The following is a 26236-nucleotide window of genomic DNA, read 5'->3' on the forward strand; positions in this document are numbered from 1 at the left end:
GACAAGCAGGAATTATCAAAGTCTAACAAAAGGGAATAATGCCGGCTGGAAAGCTTGAAAGTTGCAGTGTCCTTAACTAATCCAATATAGCCAAGGATTTAAGGAACTTAATTTAATTATTAATAAGTTAATAATTTCTCAATATATATAATGAAACGTTGCAATATAACAGTGATAATTCAAGTTTAGAATAACAGAAATTTAGAAAGTATTTGCACTGCAAATCTATTTCCAGAAATTAAACTTATAGAAACAAAAGTATAGAATAATAGGAATCTATGACGGCATAAAGGTTTTGCCTAGAACACAAACAATTGGGTCTCTCTGAAGCTTACAAAAGTACAGAGACGATCTTTATTTTATTTTATCCTTTTCTTCGTAAACTCTACACTATGCTCGTTAAGTTCAAACACTGTATGTATAACACAAGCAAATACCTGCATTTCCTAAGTTTCATCCCAGAAAAACAAACCAACAACAAAAACAGAGTACTTTTGTTCACTTTTTGCATCAGAAAAGAAAAGGAAACATGGAAACGAAGTGATGCAGAATCTTTGCAATCCGCTGATGAGCAAAAACGCAAGAAGAGAATCGAATTGACAATTTACATTGGGGCTTTCATATCATTCTCATGACCATAGGCAATATCAATGTCCAAAGTCTTAACTCTGTGCTAGCAACACCATCATCTGACACAAGCCTCACGACCCAAATCCGAGTCAAGAACACAAATTGGGGTCCCTATAAGTTCGATGCAAGCATTGCCACGTTTCAGTACCAAGACATGAATGCTTTTCCACCAAAAAAATCTCATTGCCAAGCAATTCCAATCTTGGCACTGAGTGGAGCACTGGGGTCTTGACACTGAGCAGCCAAGCCAAGCTGATTGGAAAAGTGGAACTGATGTTCATTTGATTTGTCAACAAAGGCAATTCAACACTAGTTCATGATTTTATTAATTTGTGGTACAACTATACTGTTATTTATTTATTTACTTTAACCAGAGGCCACCTTTTTTCTTTTAACTTTCTTTTACATATTATTGAACATTGATGAAAGAGAGATGTAAGCTTCTAAGTTGAGCTTTAATTTTCATTTCAAGCCAAATGGAGGTTTCACAAAAGATGCCTCAGGTGACTAATTCCTAGTCCAATCTTCACCATACACATGTTTTGTTCGTTTGATTTACATTTTTGTGTTCGTTCTGTATCTCTCATATGCTCATTTCTCTTCAATAATATATATGGGGTTTGAGAACAAAGGAAAACGCAGACCCTTAATCCTGCTCCTCCAGTTGAAGATATTGATCCTAACCCATTTCTGCAAATATTGGCCTCATTGGATGAACAAGATGCATGATTTAAACCATTTGATGAACATAAAGGTAGTTGCAAACCGATTAATTTGCCAAAATCAAACGAACGCACAATCCCAGTGAAAAGAAAAACACTTTAGTGATTAAAAAAAGTAAAAGTAACATTATAATTCTACAATAAATACAAGTGTCACTCATAGATATGGAAACAAATAACATCAATGAAGAGAAACAATCAAAGAACAAGTATTCATCAATCCAAAATCCACATCATTATAAAGATATGGCCTGTCGCAAAGGTACAGTCTACAAAATAACTAGTCTATCTTCACTTGCAGTGTAAAGATTTGAGGGTCTTGGCTGCTACATCAAAAGCTATGGTGCAGTTCATGTTGGCGGCCTTCTTCTTCTTCATGATGAACATAATTGCAACCTTTCCGTTCAATCTTCCTACGCTGTTGAGCGTCAACACCCCGCTGTTCAATTCACTTCCCAAGTTTGAAACATTTGTTGCACTTGACTTCAAACTCACCTCCGCATTTCTTTTTATGGTCGAAAGCCATCCAGCCTTGCCCTTTGCGATATCAATTACTGCCAGAGTCGCGCCTTGGTGTTGAAACGTGATATTGGCAGCATTGAACTTGTAGGAACCCCAGTTGGCTGAGTTCTTGATCTTGATTTGGGTTGTGAATTTCGTGTCGAATGAAGGCGCTGCCGGGTCAGATACGAAGCTTTCGACATTGATGTTGCCTAGCCTGAACCTGGGGGTTTTCACTTTCATGACAGTGAGACTCATTGTGGTGATAACTATGATCTGAAACACAACAAAAATACTAATGTATATGGCCAATTTGATTTTCTTCTTGCGTTTCAGCTCATCCGCATTTTCCAAAGACTCTGCGTCACTTCTTTGGTAACCATGGTTTGCCGGGGCTGCAGGATAAGCCTTCTCAGCCATGTTTCTTAGTTTTTCTTTTTCTGATATGAGTGAAAAGAAAATTGAGGACTTGGGTTTTGTAGGATATGAAACTTGGAAATGCAGGGAGTTGTTTATGGAAATGATGGAAGAGTAGTCTGTTATTTATAGTGTGTGGAATTTGGCCAATTTCAATAAGTTGTGTGGTGGAATGAATTTCCTGGAAAATGTGAGTTTCAGGGGAAGAATTTTGCACACGCCATACGCGTCCAAATGTGGAAAATTTTGACTTCTAGATGATGGATGACTTTGTTGAGGAGCTTTTAGGCTTTTTGCTTTGAGTAGATGGACATATTAATTAAATATCAATAGAAGCTTCTGTTGATAGATGAAATGTTCTAATACAGGCGAGAACATGCTGACTACGTGTTACTGCTTCCTTGTTCCTCAGTGATTAGATCATCAGCCAACCCTCTAATCCAGGACAAGAAAAGTCTCCATTTTGTTGGAGGAGGTCTAAGCTCAAATATCTGGGAAAAGAGTTGTCGAATCCGGAGAAAAACATTTGATTGTGGTTTGCGTTTCTTCGCCTACAATCTATCATTTCCACTGCCAAATGCTCATCCTTGCTCCTTGTATCCTTCTCCATTAATTCTTGAACCACATTTACCTTTTGTTTCTTCTTCAGTTGGTAAAAGACCTTTGTCCTCCCTATTCTCACTAAAAGTAGATGCACTTTCTTCTCTTGTCCGGATCGCAATAGTCATCATACTCTCTTCTTTGGGTTCAAAGTCCTCTCTCCACCATTTATAAAATAAAAATAAAATTATGTAAAACAGATGGCGGAAGCAATCCAAGAGGAGCTGGAGCAACACGCGCACAAGGGCAAATCGGGTAAACTGAAGATTTGGGCTCCGAGCTCAGAATCGGGCCCATGACCCGTTAATTCGAAGAGAACGGCGTCATAAGTAAAACTCATCACTTTGCCATGATGTATGGGCTTTTTCGGGCATCCGAGATCTTTTAGTAGCCCGAAATCCAATTTTTAGAGTTTTTAGAAACTTTGTTATTCCTAGGGTTTGTAGAAGTATTCAAGCATACTTTACCTGTGGTTAGGGTTATGTTTTGTTATTCCAATTTTATCAATAAACCTTGAGGTTTCCTCATATCTTCCTGGTGGATTCCAGAGTTACATGTTTTTGGCTAAGGTTTAGCCAATCAATTGTCACACTGCGTCAGTTGGTATCAAAGTAGGTATGGTTGGCCCAATGAACAACCAAGGCACAGGAGAAGTTGTTACTCGTGCCGAGTTTAAGACCCTCCCTGCGACAATAGAGGAGGTTCGGTGTTTATTGTTGGGCATGGGAAACCAAAACCCTCCACCGAAACCTAATGAAGATGCCTGCGTACAACGTCCTGTTGTTGAGAGACGTCCTCTCCTTGAGAGTGACGAGGAGTCTGAAGAATAACTCCATGAACAGCCCCCGATCGCAACAATCAGAATAATCGTAACCAATACGTGGACGATTTTTGGATTAACGCTGATATTCCTTACTTTAATGGCCACCTACATTGAAGACTTTCTTCACTGGTTGGTAGAGGTGGAGAGTTTCTTCGAGATTATAGAGGTTCCAGAGACGAAGATGGTGAAGATGGCTACCTTTCATCTCAAGCGTAGTACGGCTGTATGACGGGATCAGCTTCAAAAATCACAGCAGCGGCATGGTAAGCAAGCAGTGAAGACTTGGCGCCATATGAAGCAACTAATGATAGGAAGATTCTTACATGCCGATTATGAGCAGTACCTGTATCGACTCTACCATAATTGCCACCAAGATAATCGGACCGTTTCTGAGTATACGGATGAATATTTGCTTTTGGCTTAGAGCAATAATTTGGAGAAAACATATGGTCAAATGGTCTCTAGGTATATCACTCGATTGAGAAGTTCTTTACAGGAGAAAATTGCACTTAAGACTTTGTGGATAGTTCATGAGGCACAGAATATAGCATTAAAGGCCGAATTACTAGAGAAAGATAAACGTACTGGGTCAAGCACTAGTGGTATCAAGAAAAGCAGTTATAAATCCTTTACTTCATACATGGAGAAAAACAAGGGTATGCAGCAGGTTCCTAGGAAGAGTGATAAGCAAAAGAATTTTACCCCACGCGATGAAGGTAGTAGCAGAAATTTGGGAAGAAATCGCCACAAGAGGACCAATCATTATGCTAGGCCAACGAATGATATTTCTTATAGGTGTTTCAAACCAAGGGATTGCTCCAATGAGTGCCCAACCTGTAACAAACAAATCAATCTAGCTGAGGCGATTGAAGATGGAGATAAGGATGGTAATGTTGATGCATATTACGAATGAGCAGAATTTGCGGATAAGGATGGTGATGAGATGGTCAATTTAGTGTTGCAAAGAGTCCTCATATCCCCAGAATAGGAGGCGGGGCAACGTAACAGGATTTTTCGTTCACTTTGCATCATTGACAATAAAGTGTGCAATGTGATTATGGATAGTGGCAGTTGAGAGAATCTTGTGTCCAAGAAATTGGTCGATTATTTATAACTCCCAACACAGAAGCACAAGTCTTCGTATGCATTGAAATGGGTAAAGAAATTACCCGTGGTTCAGGTGACAGAAGTATGCAAGGTTCCCATCTCCATTGGCAAGCAATACCAACAGGAAGTTTCATGTGACGTGATCTATATGGATGCTAGTCATGTATTACTAGGGCGTCCTTGGCAGCATGATACAAATGCTACACATAAGGACGTGATAATGTGCATTTGTTCAATTGGGGTTCCCACAAGATTGCTATGGCTCTTGTTAGTGAATCTGGAAAATTAGAAAAGCCAAAGAACTCAAGTTTTCTGGTGATATCGAACAGCAAGTAAAAGTTTGAGAAATATATTAAAGAAACTGATGTCGTGTACCCTGTGTATGTGAAGGGGTTGTTGGCTACCTTGCCAGAGGGTGTGTACAGAGTTAAAGAAAATTTTAATTGCTTTTCTGGAGTTAATTTCAGATTATTTACCTAATGAGCTACCACCCATAAAAGACCTACAACATCAAATTAATTTGGTGCTAGGAGCTAGTCTTCTTAATCTACCCCACTATCATATGAGCCCTAAGGAGAAGGAGATTCTCATAGAAAAGATAGAAGATTTTCTACATAAAGGGTTTATTCGAGAGAATATGAGTCCATGTGCAGTTCCAATATTGTTGGTACTGAAGAAGAACAATACATGGCGTCTGTGTGTTGATTGGAGGAGTAGGTACCACCATATTCGAATCAAACCTAGATATGAGTGGAAACAACTTTTGAGAGCAAGGATGGATTGTATAAATGGTTGGTAATGCCATTTGAGTTGTCAAACTCACCGAACACATTTATGAGACTTATGAATCAGGTTTTGCGTCCCTTTATTGGTTCATTTGTTGTAGTTTATTTTGATGACATTTTGATTTACAGCAAAACCAACAAAGAGCATCTGATACATTTGAAAGGGGTTTTGAAGGTTATGCAAGAGAACAAACTATTTATTAACCTGAAAAAGTGTACTTTCATCACAAACAAGTTACTTTTTCTTAGTTATGTTGTTAGTGCAAATGGTATCCACGTGGATGAAGATAAGGTGCGAGCCATTCAGGAGTGGCCTACCCCGAAAACAACCAGTGATGTGAGGAGTTTCCATGGCCTTTCAACCTTTTACAGGCTTTTTGTTTGCTATTACAGTACTCTTACCGCACCAATTACTGAGTGCTTGAAGCGTGAAAATTTTAATTGAGGTGAAGAGCAAAAGCAAAGCTCTGCCCTCATTAACCGTGTAGCGAATGCACTAGTCGTCGAGCAACTTTACTTGTTACTTTGGCTTAAGAAGTTGTGGGTTTCGAATTTCTGAAGAAATTGTATGAGACTCATGTGGATTTTCAGGAAATTTGGGCTAAGTTTGTTAGCAATGAGCCGATGACGGATTATCATGTCAGTGAGGGGTATTTATTTAAGGGCAAATATTGTGCATCCCTGCTTCTTCTTTAAGAGAGAAACTAATTCAAGACTTGCATGGGGGTGGACTTAGTGGCCATCTCAGCCTTGATAAAACCATTACCTGTATGGATGAGCGTTATTTTTTGCCATACTTGAAGCGGGATGTCAGCACTATTGTGTGGAAGTGCTACAGTTGTCAGGTATCTCAAGGGCAGTCCCAAAATACTGGTCTTTATATGCCTCTCCCTAACCCTGATGATATTTGGCAAGACTTGTCTATGGAATTTGTTCAAGGATCCCTCGTACACAACGAGGAGTCGATTTTGTTTTTGTTGTGGTTGACAGGTTTTCCAAGAGGGCGCATTTATTGGTTGCAAGAAGACTGTAGACGCTTCCAACATAGCCAAACTATTTTTCAGGGAGGTTATGCAGTTGATGGTGTTCCTAAATCTACTACGTCATATCATGACACCAAATTCCTTAACCACTTTTGGATAACTTTGTGGAGGATGTTTGGTGCGAACTTGAATCGTAGTAGCACCGTTCATCCGCATATGGGAGGTTTGGAGCATTTGCAGAGACAGGCCGAAGTAATGGGACGTTGCACTGCCACATGTGGAGTTCGCTTACAATAGTGATGTTCATTCTTCCACAGGAAAATCACCCTTTGCCATTGTTTACACTTCGATGCCTAGGCATGTGGTTGACCTGGTTAAGCTTCCAAGAGCCCAGAAGACTAGTGTAGCTGCTGAAAATATGGCTAAACAGGCTTAGACTGTGAGGGGATAAGTGAAGGAAATGTGAGAAAACTAGAATTGTATTCTCATTTCATTAAACAATAATGATTACATTGAATTGTTTATATACACTTGAAATAAGATAGCTGTACAAATCACAGCTGTACAGTTTGTTAAAGCAAAGCTAAACAGAAATTAACAACTTTGTGATGAACGGCTAGCATTAGATGATGAACGGCTAACATTAGATGATGAATGGCTAGGATTAGATGTGGAGATATCTCTATCAGCCCCCCTCAAGCTGAAGGTAGTGTCACAAACGGAAAGCTTGGATCAAAGATACACAAAACGAGAGGAAGATAGAGACTTTGTAAAAATATCAGCAAGTTGATTAGAAGAACAAACATAGTGAAGTCTAAGAGAACCATTTTGCACCAGTTCTCGTGTGAAGTGATAATCAACTTCCACGTGTTTGGTCCTGGCATGAAACACAGGATTAGAAGCCAAAGAAATAGCATATTGATTATCCACCCAGAGAAGAGGAGGAGTGCCTAGAAAAAAAACCAATGTCTTTAAACAATTTAGCTAGATAAACCAATTCAGCAGCAGCTAAGGCAACACTCCGATACTCAGCCTCAATGGAGCTTCGAGCAACCGTAGTTTGCTTCTTGGCAGACCAAGAGAGAAGATTGGGGCCGAGGAAAACACAAAGACCACTTGTAGAACGTCGATCAACAGGGCAACCTGCCCAATCAGCATCAGAAAAAGCTTGAAGAAGAGGCTGACCCTTTCTAAACCAAAGACCAAGATGAAGAGTGCCTTTAAGATACCTTAGGGTCCTTTTTACAGCAGCTAAATGAGATTCTCTGGGGTTGTGCATGTGTTGACAGACCTGATTGACAGCAAAAGCTAAATCAGGTCTGGTCCAAGTAAGATACTGAAGTGCCCCAACAGTAGAACGATAAAAGTAAGCTTAATAGGAAATTGAAAAGTGGAGGAGGAAGAAGATGGTGGGGAGGAAGAAGAGACAGTAAAAGGGAAGTGGTCCTCATGAAAAATAACATGCCTTGAAGTGAAAACTCTCCCCGTTACAGGGTCCAAGCATCTGTAACCAGAATGATTCATGCTATAACCAAGAAAAACACAGAGTTTACTTTTAGGATGAAGTTTGGAAGGAGCATAGGGTTGGAGCCATGGAAAACATGCACAGCCAAAAACCTTGAGACTGTGATAATGAGGAGGAGTGTTAAAGAGAAGCTGCCAAGGAGACATATGGCTAGTAGTGTGAGGCAAGCGATTAATGAGATAAATAGCAGTGAGAAAGGCATCCACCCAATAATTATGAGGTACTCAGATGCAGCTAAAAAGGTTCGTGCAAGTTCAACTATGTGTCGGTGTTTCCTCTCAGCATTCCTATTTTGTTGAGGAGTATGGGGACAACTAAATTGATGAATAATGCCTTGTTGGTTAAGAAAAGTTTGAAAGCCATTACTAAGATATTCACCACCTGAGTCACTGCGCAGATACTTAATCTTTGAATTTAAGACATTTTCCATTTTTGCCTTAAAAACTTTGAAAACCTCACAAACATCATACTTGAATTTAAGAGGAAAAATCCAGCTGTACTTAGTGTAATCGTCCAAGAACAGGACATAGTATCTATAGCCAGTACACGAGTCAATTGGACTCGGTCCCTTAACATCAGAGTGCACCAATTCTAGAGGTGTAGTGGATACAGATGAAGAAGGGGTAAAAGGAAGCCTGGTAGCTTTACCAAGAATACAATCAGTACATTGGGGCTTAGAAAAGCTAGAAGCCTCTAAAGGAAGTTTATAACTAGTTACAATAGTCTTGAGCACAGCAGAATGAGGATGTCCTAACCTCTTGTGCCAAGTTTGAAGAGAAGCCTTACTGACTAAGAAAGCTGTAGGAGAGGTGCCAGAGGAGAGAGGTGAAACTTGAACCGATGAGCTGTAGTAAATGGGATATAAACCTTGTTCACAAGGGCCCTGATAGAGCATCCTCTGTGTAGCATTGTCCTTAATTGATACACCAATTTCATCAAAAATTAGGGAACAGTGATTATCACTAACAAATTTGTGCGCGGAGAGAAAATTATGAGCAATTTGAGGCACATGGAGAACATTTAGGAGATGAAACTTAGCATTTGAGGTATGCAAAATAGTAGATCCAGTATGAGAGATAGGTAAGGAATTACCATCACCAACACGGAGAGTCTCAAATCCTGTGTATGGAGAGGAGTGACTCAAATTGCTCATATTTGAGGTAACATGATTCGACGCACCAGAGTCGGCAAGCCAGAGATTATCAGTAGGCTGAGAAGCAAAGTAAGCATAGTGCGCGGAAGGAGCTTGAAATCGGGCAGGAACCACATTAGCATTGTAAGAAAGATTCAACCTCTGGCGACATGTTAGAGCAGACCCTTGCGCTCACAAATTTGTCAAGTCATGGAACGATCAGTAGAGAATCCGAAAGAATTGTAGAAGAAACCATTGGAGTTGGTACCATTGGAGGTGTTGCCAGGAAAAAAAGGTGACGGCGTAGGTAAAAGGCCTCGGCCAAAGGAGTTGTTGGTGCCAGGGAAAGGATGATTACGAGAATGAAATTGAGAACCAGAGTTGGAATGGAACCGATAACGACCACGTCCGCCTCTGAAATTGGAGCGAGAAGAACCAGAAGTAGCAGCATAAGCATGAAAAGGCTCAGTAGCAACCACAGAGGTGGATCGAGTTTTACGTTTGAGAATCGCAGACTCACGGCTGAGGAGAAGAGCATGTAATTCATCTAAAGTAACAGGTTCAATTCGTGTCTCGATTGAAGTAATGAAAGAGTCATATTCATCTGGGAGACCATTAAGCACATATGCAATGAGATCTGATTCCGACAACGATTGACCAGCAGCTGCTAAGCCATCAGCAATTTCCTTCACATATTGAAGTAAGAATCCATAGAGAGGTCGCCTTTAGAAATGCTTTGAAGACGAGAGCGCAATTGATGAATATTGGCTCGAGAGACACCAAAAAAACGTCTTTCAAGAAGATTCCACAAATCTTGAGCAGATTCAATGCCCACAATATGAGAGAGAAGATCCTCAGAGAGAGTTGAAATAAGCCAGATCATGAGGCTTTGATCACGATCATACCAGAGATCATATTGTGGATTCACAACAACAGCGCCTGAAGAAGAAACGATGGTGCGTGGAGGAGAAGGTTCAATGCCATTGATAAGACCAAGAAGCTTGAATTTGCTCAGCACCGGAAGAAAAAGATTCTTCCACAACAGATAATTTCCAAATTTCAACTTGATAGGAACCATACCAGCGATGTTCTGGACAGTCACCGAGCTCACAGAATTTGACAATGGCGAATTAACAGAATTGGTTGCATCAGAATTGAGGGAAGAAGGAGAAGATAGCGGTGGAAGAGTGGCCGCATCAGAATTAGTTGGAGTAGCCATGAGAAAGTGAAAAATGAGAGAGAAAGTGATCGAAGAAAGGTGTTTGGCAAGGAAGAAAATCGCAAGAAAATTTGCAGAGAGAGAAAAGTCGTTAGACTAGGGCTCGTGATACCATGTGAGAAAACTAGAATTGTATTCTCGTTTCATTAAACAATAATGATTACATTGAATTGTTTATATACACTTGAAATAAGATAGCTGTACAAATGACAGCTGTACAGTTTGTTAAAGCAAAGCTAAACAGAAATTAACAACTTTGTGATGAACGGCTAGCATTAGATGATGAATGGCTAGGATTAGATGTGGAGATATCTCTATCAGGAAAAGCTAGAGATGACCAACGCCAAATTTAAGGTCAATGCTGACAAATGCCGCCTTGTGAAGTTGTTCCAGGGAGGAGACTTCGTGATGGTTTACTTGAAGAGAGAACATTTCCCAGTAGGTACCTACAACAAACTGAAACCTCGGAAGTATGGCCCCTACAAAGTTCTGAAGAAAATAAACGACAACGCATATGTCGTGGATCTTCCTTCTTCCATGGACATGTCGAGCACTTTCAATGTTTCGGATCTAAATAAGTTCCATGATGATGAGTCAATTTATCCTGATGATAACTCGGGGTCGAGTTTTTCAGAAGTGGAAGGGACTAATGCAGAACAGATGACAGAAGCAATCGAAGATGAGCTAGAGCAACGCGTGCACAAGGACAAATCGGGTAAACTACAGATTTAGGCTTCGAACTTAGAATCGGGATCATGACCCGTCGATTCGAAGAGAATAGCGTCATGAGTAAAACCCGTTGTTTTGCTATGATTTATGGACTTTTTAGGCATCCGAAATCCAGTTTTAAAATTTTTTTTAGTTTTTAGAAACTTTGTTATTTTCCTATTTTAATTCTTTTGTTATTCCTAGGATTTCTAAGAGTATTTAAACATACTTTATCGTAGTTAGAGTTATGTTTTGTTATTCCAATTTTATCAATAAATCTTGAAATTTCCTCATATTTTCCTTGTGGATTACAGAATTACATATTTTAGGCTAAGATATATAGCAAATCAATTGTCATGCTGCGTCATAAAATAAGTGAGCTGACTCTATATGCTTATTTACATTACATGTGACCTAGTAATTAAAAGATGAGAAACGAATTAGCACATTTTGTATGTTGAGTATAATTGAAACGAGGTATTTGTTTTATCAGATAAAAACATAGTGTTTTAATCATTAATTCGTGGTGGGCATGTCATGTTATGGACATGGTAACTTTTTCATTGTTTATTGGACCTTTACTTGGGCCCATACCTCTCAACCCTCTCATCAATCCACTCCCTCATATCCCTCAACACAATCTCCGCATTCTCATCGGGCTCCCCTTGTATCAAGGAATGATACATCCCATCGTAAATCTTCAAGGTCTTGTCCACACTCGATGCCTTTTCGTACAACAGCTTCGACGACGACGGACACGTCACCCCGTCCGCCGTCCCGTGCACTGTTAAAAACGGAGTCGTGACGCGCGAGAAGTTGTCCTGTATGTACTGGCACACCCTCGCGATCTCCCTCATGGTCCCCACCCTCGGTGGGCCCGTGTACCTCCTCGGATTCGAGGCTATGATCCTCAGCTTCGCGGGGTCCTTGATCGCTTTTCCGACCATCTTGTTGTCCGGCATTGCCGCCCATGTGTCGGCGATCCCGAAGAGGAGGCCGTACAGGAACAGGTGGACCTTGCTGGGCTTCATGTTCTCCGGGATGACGAAGAGCGGCGCGGAGAAGATCAGGCCCGTCCAAGTGTCGGGCGGGGACTGGAAGTACATGAGCATGGTGGCAGCGCCGCCCATGGACTCGCCGAAGAGGAAGGCAGGGAGGTGGAGGTATAATTCGTTGCGGCGCACGTGGAGGAAGAAGGAGAGTGACGTGGCGGCAACTTTCTCCATGTCGCCAAGGTAGCAGCGGAGGCCGTCGGATCGCCCGTGGCCGAGGAGATCGGCGGCGAAGACGGCGTAGCCCCACGTGGCGTAGTGCATGCATATTTTCTGGAAGAGCCAGCCGGTGTCGGATCCGTAGCCGTGGGTCATGAAGACGGTGCCTTTGACTGTTTGATCCAACGGCAAGAAGCTCTGGGTGAAGATCTGGCCGTTAGGAGTCTGGAAGAATGATTTGGTGTTGCGCACGCCTTGGGAGGTGTAGTAGTCCTCCTCTGGCATGTCGCCCCAGAAATTCGGAGGCGTTTCGGTCGCCATCAGGATGGAGCCAGAATTTCAATATGGTTGGTCTAAATTTATCTTATCGGACAAGCCTATAGAAAAGTACGAGTGAATTTCAGTGATAACAAAAAAAAATAGGCATAATTGATGATTCGTCATTATTTCTCTTTAAAATTTCTCGAAGAGTATATAAAAAATATAAACATACAAACTAACAAAAAATTCAATAAAAACATACTTAAATAGTTAAATATCTAATCAAAATCAGAAAATGGCATTAATTGTAAATAAGAAACTAGGCCTTCATCACATCTTGAATCAACATGTCAACAACTAATCAATTTATCAAAATCCCTAATGAATAATTCATACAAGCAAGAACACCAAAATCAATTTCAAATCCTATTTGATAATTCAAGAACCAAAATCAATTGCAACTCATAAACTGATAAACTTCAATTGTAAATAACTAATCATAAACCATAAATATTCCCCAAAATTTCAACATAAAAAATAATAATAATAATAATAAAAAAGCAGACGATTAATGAAAGATTACCTTAATTTGCTTTACTTAAGATAGGCAGCAAGCATGGGTTGGAAATGATGGTTTGCTGCTGCGCAAGAGAGAGGAAATTTTTCTTCCAAACAGAGAGAGAGAGAGAGAGAGAGAGAGAGAGGGAATTCCTGTTGTTAGCCTAGTCGAAGAGCAGGGTTTGGATTTGGAGTTGGAGGAAAAATGGAAGCGGATTTTTAAAGGGAGAGAGTTGGTGGATTTGCTGTGAGTGCGGTTGGTGGGGGTTGGTGGACTGCCCTTTGATGAGGTCGACTACTACTAGAAATGTGTTGACGCGTGAACTCTTTTTTATTTTAAATTTGTTTATTGCATGATTTATTTGATTTTAAATTTGTTCATCATCTCTTTGTTGTGTTGTCAGCGCCACGCAGTCATGATCGATACCTTTCTCTGCGTCATCATCGAGAGAGAAGAAAAAAAGAAGAAGGATTGAGGAACTTAATTTCTGACTAGTATATAATATGAGAGATACTTAGTTTGTATTAAGCTTTAATTTTAATTTTAACTTGTTTTGTTCGTTCGATTTACGTTTTTGAGTTCGTTAACTTGTGTAACTTTTTCATATGCTCATTTCTTTCTAATCCTTCTCCTCCATTTTTAGATTGATCCTTAGAGTAGACCCATTTCTGCAAATATTAGCCTTCTTGAATGATTCAAACAATTTGCTAAAAATATAGTTAATTGCTTTATGAATCGAAGCACTGCCTGCCGCAGTAAACAAATACAAGTGTGATTCTTAGCTATAGAAATAAAGAATATCAATAAAGCAAAATAATCCAAGAACTAGTCTTCATCAATCCAAAATTCACATAATTACAGACATGTGTCCTAGCTGTCTTCTTCACTTGCATTGTAAAGATTTGAGCGTCTTGGCTGCCACATCAAAGGCAATAGTGCAGTTCATGTTGGCAGCCTTCTTCTTCTTCATGATGAACATAATTGCAACTTTTCCATTCAATCTTCCTACGCTGTTGAGCGTCAACACCCCGCTGCTCAATTCACTTCCAAAGTTTGTACCATTTATTGCACTTGACTTCAAACTCACCTCCGCAGTTCTTTTTATGGTCGAAAGCCATCCAGCCTTGCCCTTTGCGATATCAATTACTGCCAGAGTCGCGCCTTGGTGTTGAAACGTGATATTGGCAGCATTGAACTTGTAGGAACCCCAGTTGGCTGAGTTCTTGATCTTGATTTGGGTTGTGAATTTCGTGTCGAATGAAGGCGCTGCCGAGTCAGATACGAAGCTGTCGACATTGATGTTGCCTAGCCTGAACCTGGGGGTCTTAACTTTCATCACAGTGAGACTCATTGTGGTGATAACTATGATCTGAAACACGACGAAAATACTAATATATATGGCCATTTTGATTTTCTTCTGGCGTTTCAGCTCATCAGAGGATTGCAAAGATTCTGCATCACTTGTTTTCCAAGCCATGTTGATTTCTTTTAGCGGAAGTAAAGCTTCAAAAGAAAATGCTCTGCTTTTTCTCCGTTTCGCTCTGTAAAATATGAACCGATGAGCAAGTGAATTGGTTGTGAGAATGTTGGTGAGTGCTGTGCGGTGTTTATAGACAATTTGGTAAATGAGTTACCTGTCGGAATAATATCGAGGGTATAAACTTCCTGGAAATTGGAATCAAAACGCGCAAATAGTTGGGTTGTAGTTTATTGACTTGTAGTAGCCTACTAGGTGCTTGAGAACATGACTTGAAATCCCATGATACTATGTTATTATATATTTCTTGTGCATATGGACGCGTTTCAAATACGAAACTGATTATTTAAAAAAAAAAATCAAGTACAGAATAATAGAAAGCTCCGAGGGCTTTAAAAAATTTGCCTTCCACGCAAACGAACAAGGATCTGTATAAGTCTTATTACAAAGTCCAAGCTAGCATTCGGATATAATTTTTTTTATTTGGTTTTAATTAGTTTGTCTTTTTATTTGTAAGAACCTCAAATTTATTATTGTTGTTGTTATAAGCTCCTCTAGAAGTCCAACCTCTTAACCATGCGCGTTTGGTTATATTTTTCATTTCTAGAACAGATACTTAACAACTCTGCAATCATATTGTCCATTCTGTTTCTTTCCTTTTACTTCTCTGGTGGCTTGTAAATTTGTAAAGTACGCTCCTTTTACAATCATTTATTTTGTAAAAACAAGCACACAAAAAAAACAATACTTTAAAAAAAAAAATTGAATCAAATCGAAAATTAGATACAACTTGGGAGACGTCGTGGTTCACCCGAACAGGCTAAGTCCATAAAAATTAGAGATATTCTTAATATTACTATACTTGTTTTGTTTACATAATACAAGTTACTTGTTTAAGAATAATAGTCACGATACCAACAGTCCCCTATAGTCCCTAGTAAGAAAGTACTTCTTGGTTCAAGAGTTGAAACTTGAGTGCATTGGCCGAGCAACCTTTTCGTCTACATATCGCCTAGCCAAAGCCCCAAGGTAAGAAGGACCTAGAAGAATACTTGGCTTTTTATTCCCAAGTCCCTCATGCCGGTTATGCATTCGTTCACTCGGTTGGTGACATGAAGCAATGATGTCGAAGGGCAAAGTGTCGAAAAGGCAAGATTATGGTTCATGTCACTTCGTTAGTGATAATGCACTGATGGGCGGGTGCCAACCCGAAAGGTACTAGTGTGTCTCAAATCAAGCATATGTGCTAAAAAGCAATGATGCTTATGTGTTGGAAGGCAATAATGCTTATGCGTCGAAAGGCAATGATACTTAATGTTGAAAGGGTGTGACCATCAAAAGGCTAACGTTCGATCATTGAACGCGTACCAATTCACCATCAAAGGAGTGTTGTTTGGCCATTAATGAGGTGATGATTTGCCTTCGAAGGGTTGTAGTTCGGCCATTGAAAGGCGGTCATCGGAAAATGACATGGGTTGAGAATAAGAGCATGGACTATAACTAATTAAGGACATGAGATGTGATTAGAGTCCCAAACTGAAGAGAACATGGGGAAATTCGAATAGACTCACCAGTAAACAGCCAACAAGGTCCAGCACTTTTCTGTGTCCCATTCTTCCTTGCTTAATTGGCCACTGGGTTCATCTGTAAAAATTTGACTAAATTTAACTTTTCATCCCAGTAATTTGAGTGAAGTTATGTGGTGGAACGAATTTCCTGGAAAATGTGAGTTTCAAGGGAAGAATTTTGCACATGCCAAACGCGTCCAAATCACTTCTAGATGATAGATGACTTTTTTGAGGAGCTTTTAGGCTTTTTTCTTTGAGTAGATTGACATATTAATTAAATATCAATAGAAGCTTCTGCTCATGGATGAAATGTTCTAAGATAAAATGTGTCTGGTGCAATTCTAACAGTACTTGGCATACCACTCCATCAGCATCTGATAGAAAATAACAATAGAAAGCTCACCTAACTTAACTGGTAAGGTGGAATTGATGTTTATCATGAAGAAAAAGAAGTCTGCCACAATGGACTGCACCATGAAATTTGACTTGTCTTCAAAGGCAATTCAAGGCTTAGAATGCAAGTAGTGAGAAATTGTCAGCAATGAGTGATGGAGGTTGCAACTTCTGGATTTGAAGCGCGAGTGTTTGTTTTTTTCATTCTATTCTTTGTTTTAGGATTGGATTTTTTGTAGAACCATAATGTAGTTGATATATTGTTCTGTTTTTACTGTCTTTCAAATTTCTGACCACATGAAGAGAGATACTTTGTATATACAAATTAAGCTTTAATTCTCATCTATGGTGAATGGAGGCCTTACAAAACAAAAGATGTGTCTCGTGACTAGCTAAGCTTTCCATGTCCAATGTTTTCATCTCAACTAGTGTTTTGTGCTACATTTCCATTTTTGTGTTCATTCTCCTTCATCCTGAGACACTCTGCACCCCATGCCACACTAAACACTCAGCAAAACCTTAATCCGGGACACAACAACAAAAACAGAACAGAAAAAGTCTCCATTTTATTGGTAGATGTTCTGAGCTCAAATATCACGGACGAGAACTGTTGAATCAAAAGAAAAACATTTGACTGTGGATTGCGTTTCTTCGTGGCTATCCACTTTTTCTTAGTTAATTGTTGAACATAATTTATACGAAGTATTTGTTTTATCAGATAATTAATACGTGTAGGGCATGTCATCATGTCATGATAGTTATGTAACTTTTTAACTTCTTTTGTTCGTTAACTTCTGTAACTTTCAATTGCTCATTTCTCTCGAACATACGTATACAATATGTGGTTTGAGAACAGAGGAACATATGTAATCCTGCTCCTTCATTTCAACATTGATCCTAAGATACCTGTTTCTGCAAATATATTGGCCCTTATTGGATAAACAAGATGCATGATTTAAGCCATTTGATAAACATAAAGTAAAAAAGAATAGCAATGGTACCGTTCAGTGATTAAAAAGGTAAAGTAGTATTATAATTCTACAAACAAAATACAATACAAGTGTCACTCATAGCTATAGAAAAAAGAATATCAATGACCGAAAAATAATCCAAGACTAGTCTTCATCAATCCAAAATCCACATCATTATAGAGAAATCAAATCATGGTCTGTTTTTTTCACTTGCAGTGTAAAGATTTGACGTTCTTGGCTGCCACATCAAAAGCTATGGTGCAGTTCATGTTGGCGGCCTTCTTCTTCTTCATGATGAACATAATTGCAACTTTTCCGTTCAATCTTCCTACGCTGTTGAGCGTCAACACCCCGCTCCTCAATTCACTTTCAAAGTTTGAACCAGTTATTGCATTTGAATTCAAACTCACCTCCGCATTTCTTTTTATGGTCGAAAGCCATCCAGCCTTGCCCTTTGCGATATCAATTACTGCCAGAGTGGCTCCTTGGTGTTGAAACGTGATATTGGCAGCATTGAACTTGTAGGAACCCCAGTTGGCTGAGTTCTTGATCTTGATTTGGGTTGTGAATTTCGTGTCGAATGAAGGCGCTGCCGAGTCAGATACGAAGCTTTCGACATTGATGTTGCCTAGCCTGAACCTGGGGGTTTTCACTTTCATGACAGTGAGACTCATTGTGGTGATAACTATGATCTGAAACACAACGAAAATAGTAATATATATGGCCAATTTGATTTTCTTCTTGCGTTTCAGCTCATCAGCATTTTCCAAAGACTCTGCATCACTTCTTTGGTAACCATGGTTTGCCGGGGCTGCAGGATAAGCCTTCTCAGCCATGTTTCTTAGCTTATCTTTTTTCTGATATGAGTGAAAAGAAAGTTGTCTGCTTTTGAGGAGTCTGCTTTTCTGGGATATGAAACTTGAAAATGGAGGGAGTTGTTTGTGGAAATGATGGAAGAGTATCCTCCTATTTATAGTATTTGGAATTTTGCCAATTTAATTAAGTTATGGGGGTGGAAATCAACTTCCTGGAAATTGTGAGTTTCAGCAGAAGAGATTATTTGCAGACGCCAAACGCGTCCAAAGCCAAAGGTGTGAATTATTGACTTCTAGATGATGGAAGACTTTGTTGAGGGGCTTTTAGGCTTTTTGCTTTGAGTCACGTAATGGACAAATAAAAATATCCCAATGACATGTGAGAACATGGTGTGGGATCACCTTGTGAATAGTTTTGGCAAATTATACTTTGAATTATTCTTCAGTCCAGAACACAGTCATGGTTTAAGGAACTTTATTTGACCATGAACACAGTTATGATTACTCACCAAACTCGGAATATCTTAAAATATAGGCAATTGGCCAACTGTGATATTATCACACACCTATGGCGGCTTCAAGACGTTGCCTAAAACCAAAACAATTGGATCTCCAAAATCTTACAGGGAGATGTACCACATGTCTATAATTTTATTTTATCCTTTTCTTTGTTGGCTTTGTTTGGACGTAGACTTTTTCCTACATATGGAGAAATTTTTGTATGTTTCGAGTACACCGAAGTCCAAAAATATTTCGACCATCTAGAAGACTATTAAGTCCAAAGCTATATTCTAAGCGCGTTTGTTTACATTTCAGCATTTCCTGGGTCGGTAATTATGACACTCATCATCATATTTCCACTCTTAAATCATTAATTAATCAAACAAAATATCCAAACTCCAAACACTATATATATAACACACTACTCTTCCATCAACTCCACAAACAACTACTCCCTCCACTTCCAAGTTTCATCCACAAAACCAAACCAACTACAAAAGCAGAGAACTTTTGTTTTCCAACTTTTTTATCGGAAAAGAAAAGGAAACATGGCTTGGAAAACAAGTGATGCGGAGTCTTTGAGATCCTCTGATGAGCAGAAACGCAAGAAGAAAATCAAATTGGCCATATATATTACTATTTTTGTTGTGTTTCAGATCATCGTTATCACCACAATGAGTCTCACTGTGATGAAAGTTAAGACCCCCAGGTTCAGGCTAGGCAACATCAATGTCGAAAGCTTCGTATCTGACTCGGCAGCGCCTTCATTCGACACGAAATTCACAACCCAAATCAAGATCAAGAACTCAGCCAACTGGGGTTCCTACAAGTTCAATGCTGCCAATATCACGTTTCAACACCAAGGAGCGACTCTGGCAGTAATTGATATCGCAAAGGGCAAGGCTGGATGGCTTTCGACCATAAAAAGAAATGCGGAGGTGAGTTTGAATTCAAATGCAATAACTGGTTCAAACTTTGAAAGTGAATTGAGGAGCGGGGTGTTGACGCTCAACAGCGTAGGAAGATTGAACGGAAAAGTTGCAATTATGTTCATCATGAAGAAGAAGAAGGCCGCCAACATGAACTGCACCATAGCTCTTGATGTGGCAGCCAAGTCGGTCAAATCTTTACACTGCAAGTGAAGACACACAAGCAAAGCAACGAGTGCAGGAGGGTGGAATAGAATTGCATGATTTCTATATCCTCTTCAGGAATCAAATTGCGGCTGAACAAGAGTAGTGTTTTATTTGTTATGTTATAGTTTTTGTTTGTGTGACGCTTGAATTTGTACTTATTTAATCTTTTACTAGTGAGCCACTTTTTTTTTACTGTTTTTTACCGGGATTTTAATGATATTCGGAGTACTCTCAATTATAGAGTTGTGAAGTAAATTTGATGAATAGTGTCATTTTGTGAGGTAAAATTGCCCCTAGCCCCCTAACATCACTACTAGACATGCTCTTAACTACAATTTAGAGAAATGTCGGCAAAATGTGCTTCAAGGCTTCAATCATGCTAAGCTATCTTGCTACTAACAAGCTCAAGTTTTGCAAGTGACTCTGAGTAGCTCCGTGTTCAATATTCCAACTGCCAAGTTTTACTCACTAAATGATGTGTAAGTGTCTGATAGATTGAAGTCTGACCAATTTTGAAATTTTATTTATTATTAACAAGTAAGATATTGAAACATACACCGATCATTTAGTAAATTTAATCTCATCTCACTTTAAAATTTTCAGAGTAATTAAAAGATCATTGTTGAATGAAAATGTTGAAATTAAAAAGATAATAAAAATTGATCACTAGTAAAATAACTAGAATGGCCAGTGTAGCCTATAAACATTATTAGTCCTATCTAAAAGCAATTTGGATAAGTATCTGTGAATGTCATGATCAAAGGAAAAAAAGCAAACAGGTGGACAGGAATCTTCTAATGGGATTATTATCTCCTTGAATGGTCATGGCCCTATACCTATATGTTATTCGTCCTCCCTCCTGGCTTGCAACTTGCAAAGTTGGGTAGAGAAAATTATACACATGACAAAATATCTTTTATTGGTCCCATTTACTGTTTGGCTTTGTTCCTTCCTCCTCATAAATAAAATACTTTTTTTCTTTATGTTGATTTATTTAAGCCTCAAGCTTTTGGGGTGTGTGGTGTTTTTCATGCTTCTTCTCTGTACAAGTGTTTTGGGGAGCAGACATCATTTCTTTTCTACTGTAGTATCATTGGATGATGTTAGGCCATGTTTGGACATTAACACGTTTGCCACGGTTGAGATTCCTTGATCATGATGGAGGAACCTCCTGCCTTAATTATGGAAAGAAAAGAAAGAAAATTCATATCACTCAGCAAAAATGGGCAGATGCTTTCAAGCACCACCAAAGATGACAACAACTTGGCCACTTGGGTTTATTTTATTCTGCATAAGATGGTCATCACACCCTTGGTCCTGTTCAAAACTGTTCAAGTGGTGGCTCTTATGCAGCACTCAAAAGCCCCACAGGGTTGCTTGTTGCCTAATAAAAAAGATTACAAATATAATTCAGCCAGTGAATCTGTGCATGAAAAGTCCTCACCTAGGCTTGAGGTCCAAAAAGGACGACTGGGACCACAAGAAGGTTCGTGGATACAATAACACCAAGTCAACATTTTACAGTAGGTGAGTTTGGCGTTTCAACATCAACAGTAAAAATAAAATAAAATAAAAACAAACAAACAAAACCCCATTTATGTTAGGTCCTTTTCCTGGAAGCAAAGCCCATTGAGAAAATTGCAGACACACCACCAGTCTATAAGTATTACACAACACTTCTTCACTGCAATTACCACAAACACAAGTCCTCCATTTCCCAATCCATCTATGAGAAGCAAATCACCCCATTAAAAAAGAACAAGTGAGAAGAAGAAAAATGGCTGAGAAGGATGGAGATCATGAAGCAAACGCATACCACCAGGCCGAGGAGCTCAAACGCCAGAAGAAAATCAAAAGGTTGAAATATTTTGGTATTTTCATTGTGTTTCAAGTCATAGTAATCACCATATTCTCACTCACTGTGATGAAAGCTAAGACTCCAAAACTCAAGTTGGCAAGCAACGTCTATATCCAAACACTCACCTATTCCCCGGCAACACCTTCGTTCGATATGAGCTTCATAACACAAGTCAGAGTGCGAAACCCAAACTGGGGTCCTTTTAAGTTTCGTGACGGCACCGTCGTGTTTACGTACCAAGGTGTGGTTGTTGGGCAAGTTTATATTCCAAATGGCAAAGTCGGATTGCGATCCACCAAAAAAATCACTGTGCTTGTGAATGTGAATTCCAATGCGTTGCCAGGCAAGTCTGCTCTTGGAAATGAGCTCAGCAATGGGTTGCTGTTGCTGACCAGCACAGCCGAGTTGAAGGGAAAGGTTGAGTTGATGCTGATCATGAAGACAAAGAAGACAGCTGAATTGAGCTGCTCTATGGTGTTCAATTTGGCAGCAAGGTCTCTCCAGAATTTGGATTGTAACTGAGAATCGAGCCAATTTTAGTTTTATGTCTACAAATTTTGATTGTTATATTGTTTACAAATTCTGTTGGGATTATATATAGAATATACAGATTATAGTACAAACTCCAATTCTACTTTAAATTCTTTTCCCCATGCGTTTTATATATTCCAAAAGGCAGTACATATATGTGTGAACTTCAAATTTCAAGGTAACATAGATAAAACTAAAAACAATTTTAAGTTGTTTTTGTATTTCCTCGCTACCTCTAACAAAAATTAAAATTAAAAACAGAGAAGTTACCAAACGAGACCTTAGTGTCAAGGATTGTGCCTGAACTGACTGGCCTTGAGACCAGGACTACATTTTCTTATAGTTGGTGGCATTGGAGTTGAAATTATTTTCTTTGAATGAGACTCTCTATGAGTTGCTTCATAAGTCAAACTACAATGGCCAAGTTTTGGAATGGTTTTTAGTTGAGGGGTGGAATCAAGGCCTTTCTTTTTGTCCCAGTACGAAGGGGATTGATGGAAGACATAACTTAAGAAGTAATGTTGAAAACAATGCATAATATATGACTATTGAGCAAAACAGAGAGTAAAAATCAGGACATTTCTCGATCCAAACCACACACTAAAACTCTCACAAGAACAGAGGGCAACATCATTGGGACTTTTTCTACATGTCTTTTATCCTTGTTCTGCAATCTACATCCCCACTTAAAGATGGACAAGTTCTTGTCTACTAGGTGGCCTTTGAATTTTGGTTCATTTGACAAGTTATCTCTCGTATATTTTTATTTTTACCCAATTACTTTTCATATGAAAAACTGAGTAAAAAGCTAATGGAGTCTAGTCCAATGAAAAAAGGGCATTGACTTGCTTATCAGTGGTTTCATGTTCGAACCCTCATGGCACCTTGCTAGTGTCTATGAGAAGTCCCTCTCCCCTTGTAGTTTAGACCGAAAGAAGTGTAATTCTTGTTATTGAATAAATTGTTGCAAAGGGCTTTTATACACAACAACTATGCTGAGCTGTCATAACTAATGACAGATAAGAATATATTAGTAAACAGAACATATAACTAATCTAACAAATGAATAACTAGTTACTGCCTTTATAAACTATCGCTTGTATTGAAAAAGAAAAACCGACTAAAAAAAAGAAAAACAAAACAAAACAGAGGTCGCAATTGGGCCTTATGTCATGGGCAGAGTGGAAAGAAAGAGCATCAAAACCAAAAATCCTGTATTGACAAAATAACAAACAAAATATCTAAGGAAGTGTTGCAATTTTATCTCTGCCTTTGTTTCTTGGGAAAAAGACTAGAAGCTTGATGCCAAAGCAATTTAAATCAGATGCTGATGCAGTTGTATTCATTGAGGTATCATTTCTTTGAAATGTCATATTTGCACAGTTCCATTTGCACGATTCACATTCTATCTTCATCATTCAGAGCAAAAACATTGACTGAATAATAAAATAAAGTTCCTTAAATCCTAGGCCATGTTTGGTTGAATTGTCTTCGAAAATTTGCAGTCTTCAACTATCCCAATTCTTGCTTGTATTCAGGGACAACAGAACAAATCATATTAATTTAATTTAATTTTGAAAACCAATATTTTCAAACACCGTTCACAAGGTGATTAGTATAATATTTTTCACAACACGTTTTCACATTTGATTGGGAGATTTGGTCTTCTATGCCAACGGATAGATTCGAAGCTTCTGTTGATATTTATTTTGGCATTGAAGGTTCTGATGATATTTAAAATGTCCAAATCTCATGGCAAAACCCTGAAAGGTCCTCAAAGAAAAGTCGTCCATCATCTAGAAGTCAATAGTAATCACCGTAGGACGCGTTTGGGGTCCGCAATAAAATTCTTTTTTCCAAACTAACATGTTGTTCCTGGAAACTAATTATTTCCACCACATACGTCATTGAAATAGGCCCGACACCCCAAACACTATATATAGCGCACTTCTCTACCTTCATTTCCACAACTAACTTCCTCTGCTTTCAAGTTTCATCCTAGAAAACAAAACCCAGAAAGCCAAAGCAGAGAAACCTTTCTTTCCAATTTCATATCAGAAAACAAAAAAAACAAAAAAACAAGTTAACATGGCAGAGAAAACCAACCAGGCCTATCCCTTGGCACCATCAAACGGTTACACAAGAAGTGATGGAGAGTCTCAGCTGTCCGCTGATGAGCTGAAACGCAAGAAGAAAATCAAATTGGCCATATATATTACTATTTTTGTTGTGTTTCAGATCATCGTTATCACCACAATGAGTCTCACTGTGATGAAAGTGAAAACCCCCAGGTTCAGGCTTGGCAACATCAATGTCGAAAGCTTCGTATCTGACTCGGCAGCGCCTTCATTCGACACGAAATTCACAACCCAAATCAAGATCAAGAACTCAGCCAACTGGGGTTCCTACAAGTTCAATGCTGCCAATATCACGTTTCAACACCAAGGAGCGACTCTGGCAGTAATTGATATCGCAAAGGGCAAGGCTGGATGGCTTTCGACCATAAAAAGAAATGCGGAGGTGAGTTTGAATTCAAATGCAATAACTGGTTCAAACTTTGAAAGTGAATTGAGGAGCGGGGTGTTGACGCTCAACAGCGTAGGAAGATTGAACGGAAAAGTTGCAATTATGTTCATCATGAAGAAGAAGAAGGCCGCCAACATGAACTGCACCATAGCTTTTGATGTGGCAGCCAAAAACGTCAAATCTTTACACTGCAAGTGAAAAAAACAGACCATGATTTGATTTCTTTCAACTTGTTTTAAATTTCTGCAAATTTTTTGTTGTTTGTTTATGAATTATTGTATGGGTATATATACACTTCCCAGGCACAATTTTGCAATTGTGCTATTTCGTTATATACAGATTGGCAGTGCCTTTTCTTTTTATGCAATTTTTTCTGTTTTTGTTGTATACAATTTTGCAAAGTCTGAACTGATTCAGTCTTCATTTTTTCGAATCTGATGGGCTGCCCACTTAATAATATAAGATTGAAATATTTAATATAAAAAAGGTGACGGGCTTAGAGACTGCAACTTGCATTCATTGGGTGAAAAGAACACAAAAACTAGCAGAAAAGTTAGTGAAATGGTCAAGTAATTATATTCAAGATAGTGACCACTCTTTCCGCAAAGCAATGTTTACATTATTATATAGCGCGCCAACCTGGGTTGACTATTGCCGACATAAGATAAACTCGGCACTCGTAAAATATCTCAGGAGAGAGGACTAATCACAAGTTGTGATCATGTAGTGGTTGGGTTTCATGCTGGCTAATTTGTCCTGACTCTAAATGGGGAAATTTTTTTCAAATTAATTGTTTTGACCGTTACCAGCCCTTTTTGATATGAAAAGATCTAAATGCCCTTAAGAAACATCTAAATATCTCGATGGGCAAAGGTAGATTTTAGAGTGCACTCCGTCTGGTTTCGCAGTGTTTTTGAAGAATTGAATGTAGCGAGGGGATGAGTTGTCGAATGAAGTTGAACGTCTTGTTAAATATACGTTCATGTGAAACACATGGGCTGCTGGAAATATAAATCATTTTAGTCTATAATTATGTGGTCGCTCTAATCTTTTAATTTATTCGTAAAGTATGTAGCTTAATTGCAAAGTCTGCTCCTTCATGACTTGTGCTTTAAATAAGCTTTGGATAGGTTGATTACGTTTCAAATTAATTTAGTTACACATAATTACGAGGTTAGGAAGATGTTTGTTTATTGCAGAATACAGAGGCATGAACCAGACCTACTCAATTATTTTTAAATAAAAAATACGCATACTTAATGACACTATGCTTGTTT

General features: G+C 38.9%; 7 protein-coding genes and 1 pseudogene across 7 annotated transcripts; 4 read left to right on the plus strand and 4 right to left on the minus strand.

The window, feature by feature from the left end:
* LOC109949347 lies at positions 393-17185 on the plus strand (annotated as a pseudogene).
* LOC18777871 lies at positions 1459-2377 on the minus strand. Its single transcript, XM_007210124.2, has one exon. It carries the CDS (start codon positions 2271-2273, stop codon positions 1644-1646), a length of 630 nt encoding a protein of 209 aa, XP_007210186.1. The 5' UTR covers positions 2274-2377; the 3' UTR covers positions 1459-1643.
* LOC18777009 (caffeoylshikimate esterase) lies at positions 11617-13430 on the minus strand. The gene is made up of 2 exons (XM_020563849.1): positions 13208-13430; positions 11617-12740 (listed from the first exon to the last, which is right to left on the minus strand). The coding sequence occupies exon 2, from the start codon at positions 12682-12684 to the stop codon at positions 11731-11733; it is 954 nt and encodes a 317-aa protein (XP_020419438.1). The 5' UTR covers positions 12685-12740; positions 13208-13430; the 3' UTR covers positions 11617-11730.
* On the minus strand, positions 13887-14756 carry LOC18777339. Its single transcript, XM_007210937.2, has one exon. It carries the CDS (start codon positions 14658-14660, stop codon positions 14067-14069), a length of 594 nt encoding a protein of 197 aa, XP_007210999.1. The 5' UTR covers positions 14661-14756; the 3' UTR covers positions 13887-14066.
* Positions 17620-18560, minus strand: LOC18777807. Its single transcript, XM_020563851.1, has one exon. The coding sequence runs from the start codon at positions 18426-18428 to the stop codon at positions 17799-17801; it is 630 nt and encodes a 209-aa protein (XP_020419440.1). The 5' UTR covers positions 18429-18560; the 3' UTR covers positions 17620-17798.
* Positions 19342-20331, plus strand: LOC18776473. The gene has a single exon (XM_020563853.1). The coding sequence runs from the start codon at positions 19457-19459 to the stop codon at positions 20048-20050; it is 594 nt and encodes a 197-aa protein (XP_020419442.1). The 5' UTR covers positions 19342-19456; the 3' UTR covers positions 20051-20331.
* LOC18778012 lies at positions 21537-22545 on the plus strand. Its single transcript, XM_007209558.2, has one exon. It carries the CDS (start codon positions 21822-21824, stop codon positions 22422-22424), a length of 603 nt encoding a protein of 200 aa, XP_007209620.1. The 5' UTR covers positions 21537-21821; the 3' UTR covers positions 22425-22545.
* On the plus strand, positions 24389-25343 carry LOC18776469. The gene has a single exon (XM_020563850.1). The coding sequence runs from the start codon at positions 24522-24524 to the stop codon at positions 25155-25157; it is 636 nt and encodes a 211-aa protein (XP_020419439.1). The 5' UTR covers positions 24389-24521; the 3' UTR covers positions 25158-25343.

This window comes from Prunus persica, chromosome G5 (assembly GCF_000346465.2).
Source record: "Prunus persica cultivar Lovell chromosome G5, Prunus_persica_NCBIv2, whole genome shotgun sequence".
In the NCBI taxonomy this organism is placed as follows: Eukaryota; Viridiplantae; Streptophyta; class Magnoliopsida; order Rosales; family Rosaceae; genus Prunus; species Prunus persica.

What these genes read in the sequence shown, in the direction of transcription:
- LOC18776473 (XM_020563853.1), top strand. Translation starts at nt 19,457, where the DNA reads ATGGCTTGGAAAACAAGTGATGCGGAGTCTTTGAGATCCTCTGATGAG.
- LOC18778012 (XM_007209558.2), top strand. Translation starts at nt 21,822, where the DNA reads ATGGCTGAGAAGGATGGAGATCATGAAGCAAACGCATACCACCAGGCC.
- LOC18777009 (XM_020563849.1), bottom strand. Translation starts at nt 12,684, where the DNA reads ATGGCGACCGAAACGCCTCCGAATTTCTGGGGCGACATGCCAGAGGAG.
- LOC18777871 (XM_007210124.2), bottom strand. Translation starts at nt 2,273, where the DNA reads ATGGCTGAGAAGGCTTATCCTGCAGCCCCGGCAAACCATGGTTACCAA.
- LOC18777807 (XM_020563851.1), bottom strand. Translation starts at nt 18,428, where the DNA reads ATGGCTGAGAAGGCTTATCCTGCAGCCCCGGCAAACCATGGTTACCAA.
- LOC18776469 (XM_020563850.1), top strand. Translation starts at nt 24,522, where the DNA reads ATGGCAGAGAAAACCAACCAGGCCTATCCCTTGGCACCATCAAACGGT.
- LOC18777339 (XM_007210937.2), bottom strand. Translation starts at nt 14,660, where the DNA reads ATGGCTTGGAAAACAAGTGATGCAGAATCTTTGCAATCCTCTGATGAG.